At 51.0% G+C, this 18,563-nt stretch overlaps 1 protein-coding gene across 1 annotated transcript; it reads left to right on the forward strand.

Annotated features, from left to right (window-relative positions):
* Positions 1 to 3,225: 3,225 nt before the first annotated feature.
* Fads6 (fatty acid desaturase 6) lies at positions 3,226 to 18,174 on the forward strand. Its single transcript, XM_004655164.2, has 6 exons — positions 3,226 to 3,388; positions 4,014 to 4,180; positions 13,421 to 13,601; positions 14,092 to 14,279; positions 17,352 to 17,531; positions 18,025 to 18,174. Exons 1-6 carry the CDS (start codon positions 3,226 to 3,228, stop codon positions 18,172 to 18,174), a joined length of 1,029 nt encoding a protein of 342 aa, XP_004655221.2.
* Positions 18,175 to 18,563: the final 389 nt, after the last annotated feature.

Genomic DNA, 18,563 nt, shown 5'->3' on the forward strand with positions numbered 1-18,563 from the left:
GGCTGGGGAGGTGGTTCAGTGGCTGAGTGCTTGCCATTTAATTAAGCAGAAGATCTCTCTGTCAGGAGAACTCTACATTCAGTGAAACTCTGTCTCAAAAAGTAAACTGGAGGGCTGGAGAGATGGCTCAGTGGTTAATAAAAATGCTGCCTTGCAAAGCCTGGCTTCCCAGGTTTGATTCCCTAGTACCCATATAAATCTAGATGCACAAAATGGCTCATACATCTGGAATTTGTTTACAATAGTGTTGCAGTCAGGTTTGCATTGCTGGTAGAAATCACTAGGCCAAGAGCAGCTTGTGGGAAAAAGAGGTTTATTTTGGCTTACAGGCTCGAGGGGAAAGCTCCACAATGGTAGGGGGAAATGATGGCATGAGCAGAGGGTGGACATCACTCCCTGGCCCACCTAAGGTAGATAACAGGAACAGGAGAGTGTGCCAAACACTGGTATCGGGAAACTGGCTATAACACCCATAAGCCCGCCCCCAACAATACACTGCCTCCAAGAGTCTTTAATTTCCAATTGCCAGCATCTGGGGAACCTAGCATTCAGAACACCTAAGTTTATGAGGGACACCTGACTCAAACCACCACAAATAGCAAGAGGCCTTGGTGTGCCCATTTTCTCTGTCTTTGCCTCCTCCTTTTCCCCCTCCTTCTTTTCTTTCCCCATATATATATACATATATGAAGCAATACTTCATATACGCATATATGAAGTAATATATAATATAATATATATATTACATATATGTATATATTAAAGTAAATTGGGGCCTGGGGAGATGACTCAGCGGTTAAAGATCCTTGCTTCAAAGCCTGATGGCCTGGGATTCAATTTCCCAGTTCCCACATAAAGCCAGATGAACAAAGTGGCACATACATTTGGAGTTCATTTTCAAGAGGCCCTGGTGCATCCATACTCTCTCTGCTCACAAATAAATAACTAAATATATATATATGTATATTTTAAATATAAGTTGGAGCCAGGTGTGGTGGTGCACACCTTTTCCTCCAACACTGGGGAGGCAGAGGTAGGAGGATCTTCATGAATTTGAGGCCACCCTGAGACTACAGAGTGAGTTCCAGTTCAGCCTGTGCTACAGTGAGACCGTACCTCAAAAAAAAAAAAAGAAAGAAAGAAAGAAAAAGAAAAAGTAAAAAAGGCCCAGGCATGGTGGTGCATGGCTTTAACCACTCTGAGACTACATAGTGAAGTCCAGGTCAGCCTGGGCTAGAGTGAAACCCTACCTTGAAAAGCAAACAAGCAAACAAACAAACAAAAAGTAAGTTGGAGAGCAACTGAAGAAAACAGCAGAAGTGGACCTCTGGCCTCCACCTGCACACACATGTTCACACAGATACATAGAAAAGCATGCACACACACAGCACATGCACATACACGCTGAAGTTAAAAAGTATGTAAAGAAATGAGGAATGGGGAGGGTTATCACAGGACTGTAGATGATGCATAAAGCCTATTAAGTATACAAATGTCAAAGGTAAACTGTAAGGAGTCTATGTGTGTGTGTGTGCTCAGAACTGGTCCACCTATAAATGTCTGCCTGAAAACACTGGCCTTGTAGGAAGATCTTGCCCCTACAGAAAAAAAAAAAAATTGGAGAGATTGGAACAAATAAATAAATTAAAAAATATTTTTTAAAAAAGAATTGGAGATCCTAGCACTTGGGAGGCTGAGGCAGGTGAATTGCAAATTCAAGGTCAGTCTGTCAGCCTGGACTATCTAGTGAGTCTGAGGTCAGTATGAGCTACATAACTAGGCCTTGCCAGAAGAAAAGAAAGAGAAAGAAAGAAAGAAAGAAAGAAAGAAAGAAAGAAAGAAAGAAAGAAAGAGAGAGAGAGAGAGAGAGAGGAGAGAGAGAGAGAGAAAGAAAGAAGAAGAAAGAGGGAGGGAAGGAAGGAAGGAAGGAAGGAAGGAAGGAAGGAAGGAAGGAAGGAAGGAAGGAAGGAAGGAAGGGAGAAAGAAAGAAAAGGAAAGAACCAGGAAAGGAATCAAAATTATGACTGTCCTCCCTCACACTCAGGTCCCCTCTTCCCAAAGGTACAGCACATCAGACCCAGTCAGTTTTAAAAGGGGTTTAAAATTGAATGGATGGGTGGTGGTGGTGGTAGCTGGAGAGATGGCTTAGCAGTTAAGATGCTTGCCTTCAAAGCCAAGGGACCCAAATTCGATTTCCCAGTACCCACATAAGCCAGATACACAATGTGCCTGGAGTTCCTTTATACTGGCTGGATGCGCTGGCGCACCAATTTTGTCTCTCTTCCTCTCTCTGCCTCTTTCTCTCTCTCTCTCAAATAAATAATTAATAGAATTACAGACAAGGACTAAAATTGGATGGGGGAAGTAATACGAAAACAAAAAAGGAGACTGGACTCCCTGAAGGAGAGGGGATTGTGTAGGTGGTTAGGGGGCGTATCTTCAGAGGACCAGGTTGGCTCCAGCAGTACTGGGTGGGGGTAGCCTTGAGGCTGATGGTAGGGGCTAGGAGAAATGCTTTCAAGTTCAGGGGGTCTGTCCTAGGCCTGGGGTTCAGATCGGAGCGCCCCTATGCAATCTATTGACCCTAGTGGTGACCTCTGGACATCTTTCCTCCATAGCCACGCATCCTGTCTCCCCACACATTAAGGGGCCGCAGTCAACTCCCCATGAATTACCTCTGCTAACTCAGAGGGGACCACTACTCTCTATTTTACCTAGGGGGAACGAGCAAATGATGTCCTTTGTCCGTGGGGGGTGGGGTTGTCTACTAAACGCGAGGGCTTGGTTTTGGGGATTAGAGTGTGCCCACAAACCCGAACCGGAGCCGGATAAGAGTTGGAGCTAGGGGGCAGGGCGGGTCTTTGGGGGGGGTCTCCATTGGCGTTTCGACGCGCCGCCCCCCAGGCCTGTGTTTTCTCTACCCCAGGCTAGTTCTCGGCCCAGGGTCACCTCCTCCCCACCCCCACCCCCGTATCAGCCCGGCTCCTCCCATCCCCGGCGATTCCGGTGCACCCGGGCACCGCCTGGGTCGCTGCGCACGGCAGGAGGCTATGGGGCGCCCAGCTCGGTGATCTGGGATAGGTGATCTGGGATAGGGTGCGTAGGGTGTCCCAGTCAGGTGTGTGACTCCGCCTCCGCCCGACACCCCGCCTAGCCTGTGCCGCAGCCACCCCGCACCCCAGCCCCAGTCCTTCGGTCCCGCGCGGCGCGGTGCGCAGGGAGCCCATGGAGCCGGCGCCTGGCGCGCCCCCGGGGGACCGCGGCGCCGAGACGCTGCTGGGCGAGTTGGAGCGGCGGGTGCAGGAGGTGGTGAAGGCGAGCTCGTGGTGGGAGCGCCACGGCGTGGACTGCGCCATCCTCGCGCTCAGCCTCCTCGCCTTGCCTGCCGGTGAGGCACCCAGGGACCGGGTGGCACTGGCACCGGCTGCGGGTGGGGACGGGCGCGGCTGCAGGATGGGGGCGGGGGGAGACTGCTGTGTTTCGGGACTCTAGGACCCAGAGTGACTCTTAAAAGACTAGTTGGGAGTGTTCAGCCCATAGACCCCCCCGGAGATGGGAGGGGGAAAAAAGTCTGCCGGCTTGAAAGTGGTGGAGAGAAAAGTTGAAAGGAGTCAGGGACGGATGGGAAGGCCTGGGAAGGGGGAGGATGTTCTATGGGGGGGATACTAGAGTTTGGGTGAAGGAGGTGAGGAAATGACCCAGACCTCTTGTGGGTCTGGTACCTCCGTGACACTCAGACCCGTCTCTGCTTTGACTGGGCCTCTGGAGGGTGATCCTGGCAAAATCAGGACAGCGGCATCTCGGTGGCAAGCCCATGGGAATCTGTTGTGTCCCAAATCCTGCAGAGAGAGCCACCCATCCCCCCCCCATGATATAGAGGGACCTGCTAGCTGCGGCTGCTCGAGGGCTGAAACCCACTTCAACTTGGGATTTGGGGATGGAAGGTCCGACTGAGCCCAGACTTCCAAAAGCCGAGGAAAGACCCCCGCTCCCCTGTGCCCTCCTCCCTGCAGGGTTCCTGTGCCTACGGTTTGAGAATGTCCTGGTGTTTGCCGTGGGCATCACCATCCTGGGTGTGTGCCACTATACGCTCACCGTCAAGGGCAGCCACTTGGCCACTCACAGTGCCCTCACTGAGTCCAAACGCTGGAGCAAGATCTTGATGCTTTTCTTTGTGGAGGTGAGCCTGGGAGAGGTGGAGAGGTGGGTCAGCTGCTGGGTAGGTGGTGTGTCTGTGTGTGTGTGTGTGTGTGTGTGTGTCCGTTCACATAGGCAGGCAGCTGCTGCAGTGGGCATGTGGGTCCAAGAGTGCAATGTGCGCTCCTGTTTGTGTGCGTGCTGGGGCACTTCTCCAAGCCCTTGGGAGGAAGTTTGCCTTAGTGAGTGGAACTGTGTCAGGTGTATGCAGCTAGCTGTCTACCTGTGACAATGAACTTGGCCGAGCTCGTGACCTCCATGTTGTCCAGTGGCACAAACATTTCTCACCTAGCATTTCCGGTCCCTTACATCCCCCGAGGACACCCACCCACCTGTCTGTAGATCCTGCTCTGTGGCTGTTTTGGCTCACTGCTGCAAACACAGGGACCTTCAGGTTCTGTACCCCGGGTTATCGTTTGACCCACAGACAGAAAGTGGGTGGGGGAGGCTCACGGTCACACCTGGAGGTGGCTGAACCATCCTGAGGGGCCTCCCGCTCCACCAGGTCTCCAAGAAGGACCCCTCCCCTCCCCCATCTCTGAGCATTTCTGCCCTCCCTCCCTGCGATGGGCAGCCAGGGAGACAAAGGCTTCTGGTTAGGTTGGTCTTTCTTCCACTCAGCCCTCTCCAAATTCTCTGTGAAACTTGTTCTTCTCCAGAGGGACCTTGGCCTAGCCACTCAGGTCCCTTAGGAATCAGTCGGAAGGTTACAGAATGAGTCCTTTTCTGGCAGGGTTTGGATACTGGGACCAATGTATAAAACCATGGAACTTTATAAAACTTGATGTCACTACACACACATCTTCTGACATACCTTGAGTGGTGGCTATGTTTCTCACCTAGTCTCCTCCCTTCCCCTTCCCATATACACATTTGTGAAGGGCTGAGGAAAAAAGGAACTCACAGGTTCCTGATCCCCAGGATCAGTTTTAAGACTCTTCCCTTTCCAGAGACCCCTGGGTATGTATGTTCTCAGACAGACTCAGAGACACAAGTTGGACGCTGAGGTCGGAGCCAGGTCTCCCATGAGTCCATGACCTTCCACGGGAGGCAGGCTATGATGCTGTCTGTAGGGACGAGTGTCCCGGTGCTGGGACCCATGGGGCAGGCTTAGCTCTGTTTGGATTTCCCAAAGTTGTGCTGAGTGCCAGGAGTCTGGTGACAGCGGAGAACAAATAGGTATTGTGGGTCATGGGTGACCTGACCACAGAGGATTCATTGTAGAGAGGTGACTCTGAAGTATGTTATCAAGTTTCTAGATGAGCTGATGTCCGCTCCAGTGTGAGAACTCCTGATCCTGACTGCATTGGGGGCAGAGTTGCATACTGGGTAGTGGCAGACTGCTGAGGTGGAGGTGAGGTTTCAGACAAGCTCCACCCTAAGCCCCCCCTCCCCCCGTGGGTGCTGCTGGAGACGTCCGAGCCTCTGGGGACCTCAGCACATGGTGACCTTCGGGACCCAGGCAGCCTTAGGGTTAGATTTGATTTGTTGGGCTTGGCCTTGTGCTCATGAGTTCTAGACCAGTATTTTCCTCTTTGTCTGCTGAGGCTCTGCAAAAGCTCAGGTCATCAATACTTGCTGACCGTGACCCTGCATTCCATTCACCTGGGCACAAGGTCTAGGGCAGAGTTGGCAGAAGGTGTGTGTGTGTGTGCGTGAACCTGGAGGCTTGGGCCTCCTTGAGGCTAGGGAGGGGAGACTTGGCTCTCAGAGTCTCGTGACTCTGCTGTGCTCCAGGGAGCTGGGGGAGCGGGCGTGTACGTTCCACTCAGGACACTCGCAGTAACCTGAGTGGAGGGTGTCTGTTTCCCAATCTCAGGGCAGATGGCACTGGCTCCTCTCTGGGCAGGGACTAGTTCCCCTGTACTGGAGATTACAGGACAGCCCTGCCTGTCTGGAATGGATGAGGCAACTACAGTCGTTGGGCATGGCTAATGTAGCCTCGTGCCTCGGGTTAAAATCGCATCCTCGCCAGCTACCCTGATCTTGAGCAATATGATTAATTTCACAACCAGGGTTAGTTTTGCCATGATAACACTGCTTCCTCATGAGGCCAGCATGGGCATTGAGTGGAACAGTGTGTGCATGCCTTACATAGGGCCTGGTCCTGACCCTTAAATGCTCCACAGTGTTTTTGTTTTTGTTTTTGTTTTTGAGGTAGGGTCTTGCTCTACCCCAGACTGACCTGGAATTCACTGTGTAGTCTCAGGGTGGCCTTGCACTCTCAGCAATCCTCCTATCTCAACCTCCTGAGTGCTGAGATTAAAGGCGTGTGCTAACATGCCCAGCTCACAGTGTTTTTAAATTTGTTTCTTGCGTGTATGGCACGTGTGGTCTGGTGTGTACGGACAGGTGTATAGGTGTAGTGTAAGCACGGAGATGTGCTTGCAGAGGCCACAGGAGAATGCTAGGTTTCCTTCCTCAATCATTCCTCCCTCCATTTTCTTGAAATGGAGTCTCCCTGAACACAGAGCTTTATTTTATTTTATTTTTAAATTTTTTTGTGAACCCCTTGGCTCTCTATTCCCCACAGGACTGAGTTACATATAATTGTGGTTATGCCCAGTTGTTTACATGGGTGCTGGCGAATCAAAAAGTCAGGCAGGCTCAGGCCTCCATGCTGTGGGGAGCTCTCTTCACCCACTGAGCCACGTCCACAGCCCCACAGTGCCATTTTGCTATTTCTGTCCTTGGAGGGAGCACGCGCTCACCCAAGGGTGGGGTGGACCACCTATGGCCATGTTTGTTTTGTTTCTGTTAACCGAGAGAGACACTTCACAGCTTGGAAGGTGTTGGGATTAGGTTACATGGCCCAGGGGACAAGCTCTTGTGGCCTAGGGACCCCAGAAGGTGCCTAGGACCCTTCTTGGATCCCAGGCTCTCACCTCTCCCATGTCCCCTTGTCTTTCTTCCTGTGGGGTCCGGGCTCTTCTTCACTGTGGTCTCAGGAGACACCGTCCCCGCAGAACATCTCCTAGGCTCTGGGTTCCTTTGGAAGTAGTTCTGCGCATGCAGGGGCCCCAGGCAGCAGCTGGGCCATTGGGTTTCCTGGACCCCAGTGTTAAACACCAGCATTGTTTCAGTACTGGCCCTTAGCTCTAGTTGGACCAGGATCTCTTCCACCCAATAAATCTGGGTGGAAGCGCTAGCAGGAGGAGTCCCCTTAGGCTCCTCACAGGCTCTCTTCTGAGAACCCAAGTGCAGGGCAGCCCCAGGCAAGATCATTTCCCTCCGAGCTGGCTCTGGCCTTCTCCCGGCTTGCCTTACCCAAACCTTGAGGGCTCTTGTGTGAGAGAGCAGCTATGATTTTTTTTTTTTTTCTTCTGTGGTGCTGGGGATGGAGGGATGCCACCATTCCTGATTGTATCCAAACCCGTGTGCCCTTCCCATACCAGATGAGTTTCCTCAGAAGCCCCTTCTGGCCTACATGTAAACGTTCCATCTCTTCAGTTCTGGCCTTACCCAGCAAGCACCTGACCCTCTGTGTCCTGGGTTACATCCCAGGGGCTGCTGGAAATATCCTCGGGGACTGCCAGTGACAGATGTCATGCTAGAAGGACCATCAGAAGGTAGGAGGGGGCTGGAGAGATGGCTTAGGGGTTAAGGCGTTTGTCTGCAAAGCCGAAAGACTCTGGTTCAATTCCCCAGGCCCCATGTAAGCCAGATGCACAAGGGCGTGCATGCGTCTGGAGTTCCTTTGCAGTGGCTGGAGGCTGTGGCATACCCATTCTCTCTCTGTGTCTGCCTGCCTTTCTCTCTCTCTCTCTCTCTCTCTCTCTCTCTCTCTCAACTAAATAAACTATTTTTTTTATAAAAAGAAGGTAGGAGGCAAGGTAGAATGTGCTGGCCACCATGATTTGAATCCTGATCTTAGGAGGATGAGTTTGTGAACCAGGCCTTTAGGCACGACTCCTGCATGGTGTTCATGGTCCAGACCGCGCCCCTGAGCGGGCAGAAACAGGCAGTGCCAGTTATAAAAAAATTTATTGTCTTGTCTTCAAACTCTCCTTGTAGAGTCAGCTTTGTGCTACAGGGGCGGGGTCACAGTGGTCCACTAGGAATCCTGCGCAGCCAGCTGTGCCCTGAAGGGAGGGGTGTGGCTCAGGGGCATGTCCATCACTGTTCTGCAGGTCCTGTGTGGTGGTGCAAACAGCTAAGAACCCCGAGCTTAGCCATGAGCCTCACACACGTGTAGAACCTTCTATATGCTAAATATGACACTGAGCTATACCTCAGACCTTAAATATGACTTTTCATTTGTTATTATTATTATTTTGGTTTTTTGAGGTAGGTTCTTGCTCTAGTCCAGGCTGATCTGGAACTCACTATGTAGTCTCAGGGTGGCCTCGAACTCACAGTGATCCTCCTACTTCTGCCTCCCAAGTGCTGGGCTTAAAGGTGTGTGCCACCATGCCCGGCTCTATTTTAATTTTTGTTGGTTTATTTTTATTTATTTATTTGAAAGTGACAGAGAGAGAAAGAGGCAGATAGAGAGAGCAAGAGAGAGAGAGAGAATGGGCGCGCCAGGGCCTCCAGCCACTGCAAACGAACTCCAGACGTGTGCGCCCCCTTGTGCATCTGGCTAACGTGGGTCCTGGGGAATTGAGCCTCGAACCGGGGTCCTTAGGCTTCACAGGCAAGCGCTTAACAGGGTTTCATGTATTCCAGGTTGCCTCAAACTCATTAGCTAAGTATGACCTTGAATTTCTGTCATCTTGCCTCCTCCTTTCCCTGAGTCCTGGGATTACAGGTGTCTAGCAAACACTTCTGCTTCGTGCGCACTGCTGTGGGGGGAACCCAGGGCTTCATCGGGTTGGGCAAGCACTCTGTCAGCTGAACTCCATCTCTAGCCTTCTTTTTGATTAAAAATTTCTTTTTACTTTCTTTTTTATTTATTTATTTGAGAGAGAATGGGTGCGCCAGGGCCTCCAGCCACTGCAAATGGACTCCAGATGCATGCGCCCCCTTGTGCATCTGGCTAACACGGGTCCTGGAGCATTGAACTGAGGTCCTTTGGCTTTGCAGGCAAATGCCTTAATCGCTAAGCCATCCCTCCAGCCCCATTTTGATTTTTTTTAAAAAGTATTTTATTAAAGTATTTACTTGAGAGAGAGGGAGGAAGGAGAGAGAGAGAGAGTTCAGAGTATGGGTGTGTCAGAGCCTCTTGCCCTGCAAATGAACTGCAGACATACTGTGCATGTGGCTTGCTTGGGCACTGGGTTACTGGGGAATCAAACCTGGCTTTGCCAGCAAGCACGTTTAACTGCTGAGCCACCTTTCCAACCCTTCTTTTGTGCTTTTAAATTTATGTAGAGGGCCATTACAGATATTCAGTACAAAATATACTTTTGCAATATGAATACTGTATTTTGTTGTTGTTGTTGTTTTGAGGTAGGCTGACCTGGAATTCACTATGTAGTCTCAGGGTGGCCTTGAACTCACAGTGATCCTCCTACCTCTGCCTCCCACATGCGTGCGCCCCCACGCCCCCCACCTTCCAACCTTTTCTCCTGTTCTCCAGCTGCTCGTTTCCACCCGGAGGGGGGATGGCGAAAGTTACTGGTCTCTTCCTTGTTCTTCTGTAATCCTTTAGTCTTTGTTACATTGTTTACCTATTACATAGTGCACAGCAGGATTGAAAGACATAATTATAAAATTGTGGCACAGCCAAAGTTGAGTTGATTAGGGTTAGGCTCTTAGATTTGAGGCAAATGAGGCAGAGAGGATGGGTCCGAGGTGTTGGTAGGGGCCCGCAGGGAGGTAATAGGGATGGCAGGGTGGGTATCAGCGCAGGGAAGGAGGGGCTCGAGGATGTTTCCTGGCTGGGGTCCAGTGGAGGGGTGGTGGTGGAGACATGGGAAGCGTCAAGGGTACCCTTCAAGGTTCAGTTTCCAGTCTTTCCCAGAACCTTCTTGCTGAGTCCTCTGGGGACGGGCAGCCCTTTCCCACCTGGCTTTGAGTGGTGGCTCCCCCTGGAGTTCTATGGGCTCCAGCAACAGATTTGTCAGATAAAAATAGGATAGTTGAGCCGGACTTGTGATGCATGCCTTTAATGCCAGCACTAGGAGGCAGAAGCACCAGGATAGCAAGAGAGTTCAAGGCCACCCTGAGACTACATAGTGAATTCCAGGTCAGCTTGGGAGGGAGGGAGAGAAAGAGAGAGAGGACCCTACCTCAAATAATAATAATAATAATAATAATAATAATAATAATAATAATAGGATAGTTGAGGGTGGAGTGGGGGAGATGACTCAGAGGGCTTGCTGCTTAAGCATAAGGAGGGGCTGGGAGGGAAGACCACTCAAGTGTGATTCCCCAAAAACCCATGTAAAAAGTTGGGCGTGGTCATGCACATCTGTACCCCAGTGGGGTGGGGGAGTTGGGGAGAGAATGGAGAATTGTTGGCACTTGCTGAAAAAAAAAATGTTAGCTTCCGGTTGAGGGAGAGATCCCATCAGGAAGTGTGATGAGGTTAAGGGATAGAGAGGGGCCCCCAAACTTCTCCTCTGGCTGCTGCATGCATGCACATACCCATACATCACACACCACGTGCTCTATGCACATGTATGGAAAAAATAGGATAATTGAGACAAATTTAGATTTCAAATAAACTGCTAACACTTTTGTGTAAATAGATTCCAAATATCACATGCATATTGTTACCTCCTATATTTTTACATGCGACATGTGGTAATTGAATTCATGAAATGCACATTCCCAGGTGTGAGTCCTCAGGGTTCCAGGAGGACTCTTTGACAAGGATTAGAATAAAGACAGCTTATAGTTTAGCCACTCTTGGAATAGGAGCGGTATACTGGTGAGAATCGCACAAGAGAACCCGCTGAGCGTCAGTCCTTGCTGTGGTCCAAAGGGGCCGGAGGCACCGTGATGGGCTCTGTCCCATGCCAGGCTTGTCTCTGGTGTCCCCTCAGGCCTAGCATGAAGGCCCTGGGACCCACAGGTGCTGGAGGGTGTTTAAATGAGCAAACAGCTGCATGAAAGAAGAATTGAATGAGGGTTTTGAGGCCCCTGAAGTTTAGCTGAAGAGATGTTGAGAGGAGTTATATGTATAGAAACTCTTCTCCATGTATTCTGGGTGTTCAGAACCTGAATGCTGTGGATATCCGGGGCTCGTAGGTCTTCCTGGGGGTCCAGGGGGTTGGTGAGTGATGTCAAGAAGCATCACTGGGCTGGAGAAATGGCTTAGTGGTTAAGGCGCTTGCCTAGCAAAGCCGAAGGACCTAGGTTCTTTTCATCAGGACCCATGTAAACTGGATGCACAAGGTGGTGCATGCATCTGGAGTTCATTTGTAGCATCTGTGCGCCCGTTCTCTCTCTCTCTCAAATAAATGAGTAAGTAAAATTTTTTTAAAAAAAATCAGCACTAACCATGAGGCTTCTGGAATTTTCTCTGGGTCTGGCCTTGAATTCATGGCCCTCTTGCCTCAGCATTGTGAATAATGGGATTACAGTGTGTGCCTGACCTCTCTTTGCGTATGTCCTTCTCTGCCTCCTTTGGGGGCAGCTTCTGTCTATATTTCAATTTCAGTTTCATTCCCAGGGACAGAATGTGAGGGCAATGCCATTCCTCATCGCTCTGTCACTGAGCCTCTGCTGCCTGGAACCAGACAGAGACCCAGAGCCTGGCTTCATGCTCAGGAGACAGAGTGTGTCATCTCAGGAGCCCCATCCTTGTCTTGGTTGGGATCTGGGCCTGCCGGTCCAAAGCCTGCCTCACCACCTCCACATAGCTGGACAATCAGGGGTCAGGTGGCGTCTCTGTAGCTCAGCTTCTGCGCTCTAAGTCAGGAGGCACGTGCAAGTACAGAACCCTGAGCCTGGTCCTCAGAGAAGATTTCTTGCTGCCTTTCTTTAACCAGGTCACACTGTGGCTAAAAGCTCACCCTCTCTTGTTCTGTCCACATAGCATCTTCAATAAAATTAGTAAAACCTCCTAGCCTGGATAAAACATTGGAAGAGTTTTACATCTATGTATTATAATCTGCCTATATCTGCATAAGAAACACCTAGTACCTCTTTGGCATTCAGAATGACTGCTCTCTGGGAGTCAGAGAACCTGAGCGCTTGTGCAGCTTTTCCATGTGAGCAGCTTTGGAGAATCCTATTGAGTACCCAGCTCAAAAAACAGTTGGGCTAGAGAGATAGCTTAGTGCTTAAGGACCTTGCCTGCAAAGGCTAAGGACCCATGTTTGAGTCTCCAGATCCCACTTAAGCCACACTCAGGTGTGGCAAGCCTAAGGTCACACATGTCCACTAGGTGGCGCAGGTGTCTGGAGTTCAATTTCAGTGGCTGAGGCCCTGGCATGCCAATTCTCTCTCTCTCTCATTCACTCTCTCTAAAAGAAAAAAACAGTCACCTCTAGGGTTGGACAGATGGCTCAGCACTTAAATGCGTTTCCTGAATGATCATGAGTTCTGGAGGGGTCCTGATTTTCAGCCCATGTAAACAGCTGGGTGTGGCTTCACACACCTATAACCATCCTGAAGAGAGCAGAAACTGCCCTGGGGCTCACAGGCAGCTCCTGAACCAGTGAGAGACACTTTCACAAGGAAAAACAGGGGCATGGGTGGTGGAGGAGGATGCCCTGTTTTTCTCCTGCTACAGGCAGGCACACCACATCAGCGCATACATGTGCATACACCACACACACACACACACACACACACACACACATTACTATGCACATGCAAGCAAAATATCACATCTAGGGAGAAGTTAACTTAGCGTCTACTCACACCCCATCTTCCTGCCACTCTGCGTAGTTGTGGGCTCCTCTGGAAATGGTCTTCATTCACCCCTGGACCATTCCTGGAGCCCTTGGCTGGCTACACCGGGCTCAGAATGCCAAGCAGTGCCATGAAAGTGCGGGCGCTTCTGAGATAATCCACCGGCCTGGCCAGCCGTGCCTGCACGAGTGGCCTGACATTGACCGGCTGGCGGTCGGTGGCAGGGTGATGATCTGGGGATCCAACTTCCCTGCCCCCAAATGTTTCGGCAGAGCCACACCAAGGGATGAAGCTGTGTTGTCTGGATGCCACTCTGGGGGTCACGGATGGCTGAGGGCTGAGGTCAAAGCTGGTTGGTTGTGGGCGTGGGGAAGAAAGGCCCTGGCATCACAGGGTTTGAGGAGGGCAACGGTGGGTCCTGTGTCACTCCCCTGCGCCTGGCATGGACCCAGCGCTCTCCCCGCCACCTCTCTAGGTGTGCACGGCATTTCCTGCGGAGTTTGGCAAGTTCAGCCACGTCAACATGCACCATGGCTACACCAACGTGGTGGGTCTGGGGGACTCCAGCACTTGGAAGCTGCCTTTCCTCAACCGCTACGTATATATGTTCCTCGCACCCCTCTTGATCCCCATCTTGACCCCACTGGTGGCTCTTGGTGAGTACTGGATCTGAGTGTCTGGCAAAGATGGGGCTCATGCCTCCTTCCTGACTGTGTAGGATGTAGCTGGGCGCTCTCAGTTAAGGTCCACCAGACTGTCTGAGACAGCCAGGCAGGGCGCAGAGTCCTGGGCTTGGTCCAGACCAGCTCAGTGCTTCCTGGCCTGTGGCTGTGGGGAGGTAACTTGACCTGCCTCTGGTTCGTTAACTGCTCAAAGATGGTGTGAGAACATAAGGAGACCATGGCTGGTGGAGTGGCTTATAGGCATCGCACGCAAGCTGCACTGAGGTTTGTATTAGTTGCTATCATGAGAGAAATGCCCGAGGGTGGGACTCTTCAGAAGAGTGCCGCAAGGGGCATGCAATGCAGGGCAAGGGGTGTACCCTCATACCACCTTCTCTACTGCCCCCGGCCCCCAAGGAGCCAGCTCATGGTGGTCCAAAACCCTGGCCACCCCGTCTCACATGACGTCTTGCCCCCTTGGCAGAGCGGCTGCGGAAGGTGGAGCCGAGGGCGGCGCTGCGGACGCTGGGTCTCATCTCCCTGGGCCTTTATTCCCAGTACTGGCTGCTCCTGCACGCGTCAGGCTTCCGCAGCCCCAGCTCGGCGCTGGCCTGCATGCTGCTCGCCAGGTCCCTGCTGGCCCACCCTTACCTCCATGTCAACATCTTCCAGGTGAGGTTTCCCCACACCTGCCCTCCCCCCCACAGCAAAGGGGACCATCCTCAGGGTGTCTGGTGATTAACTGGACCCAGTGCCTGGGGACAGAGAGGCCACCAAAGGAGACACCCCCTGTTCCTGCCCCTCCCTGTCATTGTGGGTCATCATAGAGAGTTTGGGTATCAGAGATTTTTTTTTTAATTATATTGATTTATTTGACTGCAGATGAACTCCAGACGCATGTACCACTTTGTGTATCTGGCTTACGTGGGTCTTGGAGAATCAAACCTGGGTCCTTTGCCTTTGCAGGCAAGCACCTTAACTGCTAAGCCATCCCTCCAGCCCTCAGGCAATTTTTAAAAGGCTGTGTTGTTTATTTGCAAGGACAGAGAGAGAGAAAGAGAGAGATTGAGAGAATGGGCACACCAGGGCTTCTAGCTGCTGTAAACAAGTCCAGATCTTCACACCACTATACATCTGGCTTTACTGGGAAATCAAATCCAGGTTGTTAGGCTTTGCAGGCAAGTGCCTTAGTCACTGAGCCATCTCTCCAGCCCAATTTGGGTTTCATGTAAGACCTTTACCTCATCCTGGAGAGACCCACGATGTTTTCTTTTCCTGTCATTTGCATATTGCTTTCTGCTTTTTCGTTCAACAAGTGAGTGCAGGTACCTCCTCTGTCAGGCACCATCCTGGGCTGAGGGAACTTGGAGGTGAACAGGTATTTCCATTAGAGCAAGACAAGCAGATAGGCAACAGTGAGGGGATTAAATAATTAACAGCAGTTGTGCTAAGGGCCCGGTGGGTGTGCAGAGCTCTAACTCAGGGTGTCCATTGACTGGGGAGCAGGGAGGTTTCCTTGCAGAAATGGTGCCAGGATTGGATAGCGAGCTCCTGACCTTTCCCAAAGACACTCCATCTCCAGCTCTGTCCTTAGCCCATCTCATGGCATTGACTGGTCCATTAGTTGTCTTCTTGTTGCTGAGACAAAATACCAGGCTGCAACCAGTTTAGGGAGGAAGGGCATGTTTCAGTTCCGGGTTACAGTCTGTGCTGGCAGGAGCTGCTCATACTCGGTCCACAGTGGGAAGCAGAGAGTGATCAATGGTGTCAGCTCTCTCCTTTTCCTTTTTTTTTTTTGCTTTTTGTTTTTTTTCTTTTTTGGTTTTTCTTCAAAGTAGAGTCTCACTCTAGCCTAGGCTGTCCTGGAATTCACAATGTAGTCTCGAACTCATGGCAATCCTCCTACCTCTGCCTCCCGAGTGCTGGGATTAAAGGCGTCCACCACACCTGACTTCAGCTCTCTCCTTTTTTTTTTAACTCTCTCCTTTTTATGCAGTCCAGGACCCCGGCCTTTGGGATGCTGTCCACATTTAAGGGTGGGTCTTCCCAACTCAATGAATCTAGTCTAGAATTTTCTCACAGAGGCTGGGAAGATGGCTTAATGACTAAAGGCACTTGCTTGCAAAGCCTCATGGTCCACGGTTCAATTCCCCAGTACCCATTTATAGCCAGACACCAAAAGTGGTACAAGCATCCAGCATTCTTCTGTAGCAGCAAGAAGCTCTGGTATATACCACAAACACATGCAAATAAAAAAAAATAAAAACTAAACTAAACGAAAAAGAGAAGATCCCTCACAGACATAGTAAGAGATTTGTTCCCATGGTGACTCTAAATCCTGTCAAGATGACAACCAGGGATGGAGAGATTGCTTAGTGGTTAAGGCGCTTGCCTGCAAAGCCAAAGGACCCAGGTTTGATTCCCCAGGACCCATGTAAGCCAGATGCACAAGGTAGCACATGTACCTGGAGGTTGTTTACAGTGGCTGGAGGCCCTAGCACACCCATTCTCTCTATCTATCTCAAATAAATAAATTATATATATATATATATATATATATATATATATATTATATATATAAGTACAGTTGGGCATGGTGGCACACACCTTTAATTCCAGCACTTGGGAGACAGAAGTAGAGGGATCGCAGTGATTTTGACTGAGATGACAGAGTGAATCCACGTCAGCCTGGGCTAGAGAGTGAGACCCTACTTCAAAAAACAAAACAAGACAGAGCTGGAGAGATGGCTTAGCGGTTAAGCGCTTGCCTGTGAAGCCTAAGGACCCCGGTTCGAGGCTCGGTTCCCCAGGTCCCACGTTAGCCAGATGCACAAGGGGGCACACGCGTCTGGAGTTCGTTTGCAGAGGCTGGAAGCCCTGGCGCGCCCATTCTCTCTCTCTCCCTCTATCTGTCTTTCTCTCTGTGTCTGTCGCTCTCAAATAAATAAATTAATTAATTAAAAAAAAAAAAAACAAGACAAAAAAACCATTTTTTTTTGTGGCAGCATCTCGCTCTAGCCCAGGCTGGCCTGGAATTCACTCTGTCATCTCAGGGTGGCCTCACTCTGTTGTCTCTCTCTCTCTCCTCTCCTCTCTCTGTCTCTAATAAATAAATAAGGCTGGAGAGATGGCTTAACGGTTAAGGTGTTTGCCTGCAAAACCAAACGACCCAGGTTTGACTCTCCAGGACCCACATAAGCCAGATGCACAAGATGGTGCACACATCTGGAGTTCATTTGCAGTGGCTAAAGGCCCTGGCATGCCCATTCTCTCTCTCTCTCTACTTGCCTATTTCTGTATCTCTCTCTCTCTCTCTCTCTCTCAAATAAATAAAAATAAAAACTTTTAAAATAAGTAACTAAAAAAGAGAACCACCAGAGATGAACCATCCTGCATAGGTCCTTACTGTCCTCCACTCCCATCCACACTGATGCCAGCAGGCCACCAGCGTGAGGCGTATAGTGAGCCAGCAGTGAGTGGGAATCCAGGACCTTCAAGAACCAGGGTTCTGAAAGCTCCCTGGGTCAATTCCTTCATTGTCCAGATGAGGGCAGAGGTCCAGGCATGGGAGGGACTCAGCTCAGGGCACACACAGAGTTGGCACTGGAGTTGGGACTGCCCAGGTCCTCATACCTCTACCAGGTCCCAATGGAGTAAGAACCCAGTAGGCCCCTGAATACTTGGTGAGGACCAGTCCAGGGTGTCTGGACCAGCTCTAGAATCTGACCTATATGTCTGCCATAGCACATCGGGCTGCCCATGTTCTCCCTGGACAAGAAGCCCCGACGGATTCACATGATGAGCCTGGGGGTGTTGAACCTACCCCGGCTGCCGGTGCTGGACTGGGCCTTTGGCCACTCGCTCATCAGCTGCCATGTGGAACACCACCTCTTCCCCTGGCTCTCTGACAACATGTGCCTGAAGGTAGCCAAGGACTGGCTGGAGGGTGGACAGTGGGAACCTCCAGGGTCTACCTGAAGCCCAGGTCCCCCGACTTTAAGCAGGCCACTCAAGAGGGGCAGTGTAGAGTCTAAGTGACACGTGGCTTTCAGAACAAAGACACCTGGGTTTCTTAGTAGCATGACCACTGTGGACAAGTTTGCTGAGCCTCACTTTCCCTGTCTGTAAAATGGGAGGAGACATGGCTTTGCAGATAAGATGAAGAAATAGATGTGGTTTTCAGCCCCTGTGCCAAAAGGGCTAGTATTCAACCGGGATTCTGGAGATTGTGGCGGAGGGAGGCCGCTCTTTTCCTTGTTTGAGGTAGTGCTGGGGGGAGTCAAGAGTGCCCTAACACCTCAGCCCCCCAGTGTCCTGGGTCAAGACAGGTAAGAGCTAGGACTGGGTAGAGGAGGCCCCGGGGCGGGGGGCCGGAGGCAGGCCTGGCTCACAGGACTGGCTTCCTGTGCATCTTCAGGTGAAGCCTCTGGTGTCGCAGTTCCTCCGTGACCAGCGGCTGCCTTACAATGAGGACTCGTACTGGGCACGATTCCGGCTGTTCCTCAATCACTACGAGGAGCTCATGGTGCATGCTCCTCCCATCACCGAGCTGGTGGGGCTGCAGTGACGGCTGCCCTCCCTCTCCCCAGCACGGCCTCGGCCCTCCTGCTGGCCTGCGGGGAGGACCTGTGGCATGACCTCAGGCAGACAGGGAGTCACGGCCTGATGTCCCGGATTTGCCTCCTGTTTGCTTTTCTGGGATGCGAGGTGGTATCTGGGTGAAAGGAATGGAAGTTGCAGGTCTAGGCCTTGGTCAACTGTATTTTTAAATTTTTTTCTTTCTTTTTTTTTTTTTTTTTGGTTTTTCGAGCTAGGGTCTCGCTCTAGCCCAAGCTGGCCTGAAATTCACTATGTGGTTTCAGGGTGGCCTCGAACTTACGGCGACCCTCCTACCTCTGCCTTCCCAAGTGCTGGGATTAAAGGTGTGCGCCACCACACCTGGCAAGTGGGTTCCAT

The sequence above is a fragment of the Jaculus jaculus genome, chromosome 9 (assembly GCF_020740685.1).
Source record: "Jaculus jaculus isolate mJacJac1 chromosome 9, mJacJac1.mat.Y.cur, whole genome shotgun sequence".
In the NCBI taxonomy this organism is placed as follows: Eukaryota; Metazoa; Chordata; class Mammalia; order Rodentia; family Dipodidae; genus Jaculus; species Jaculus jaculus.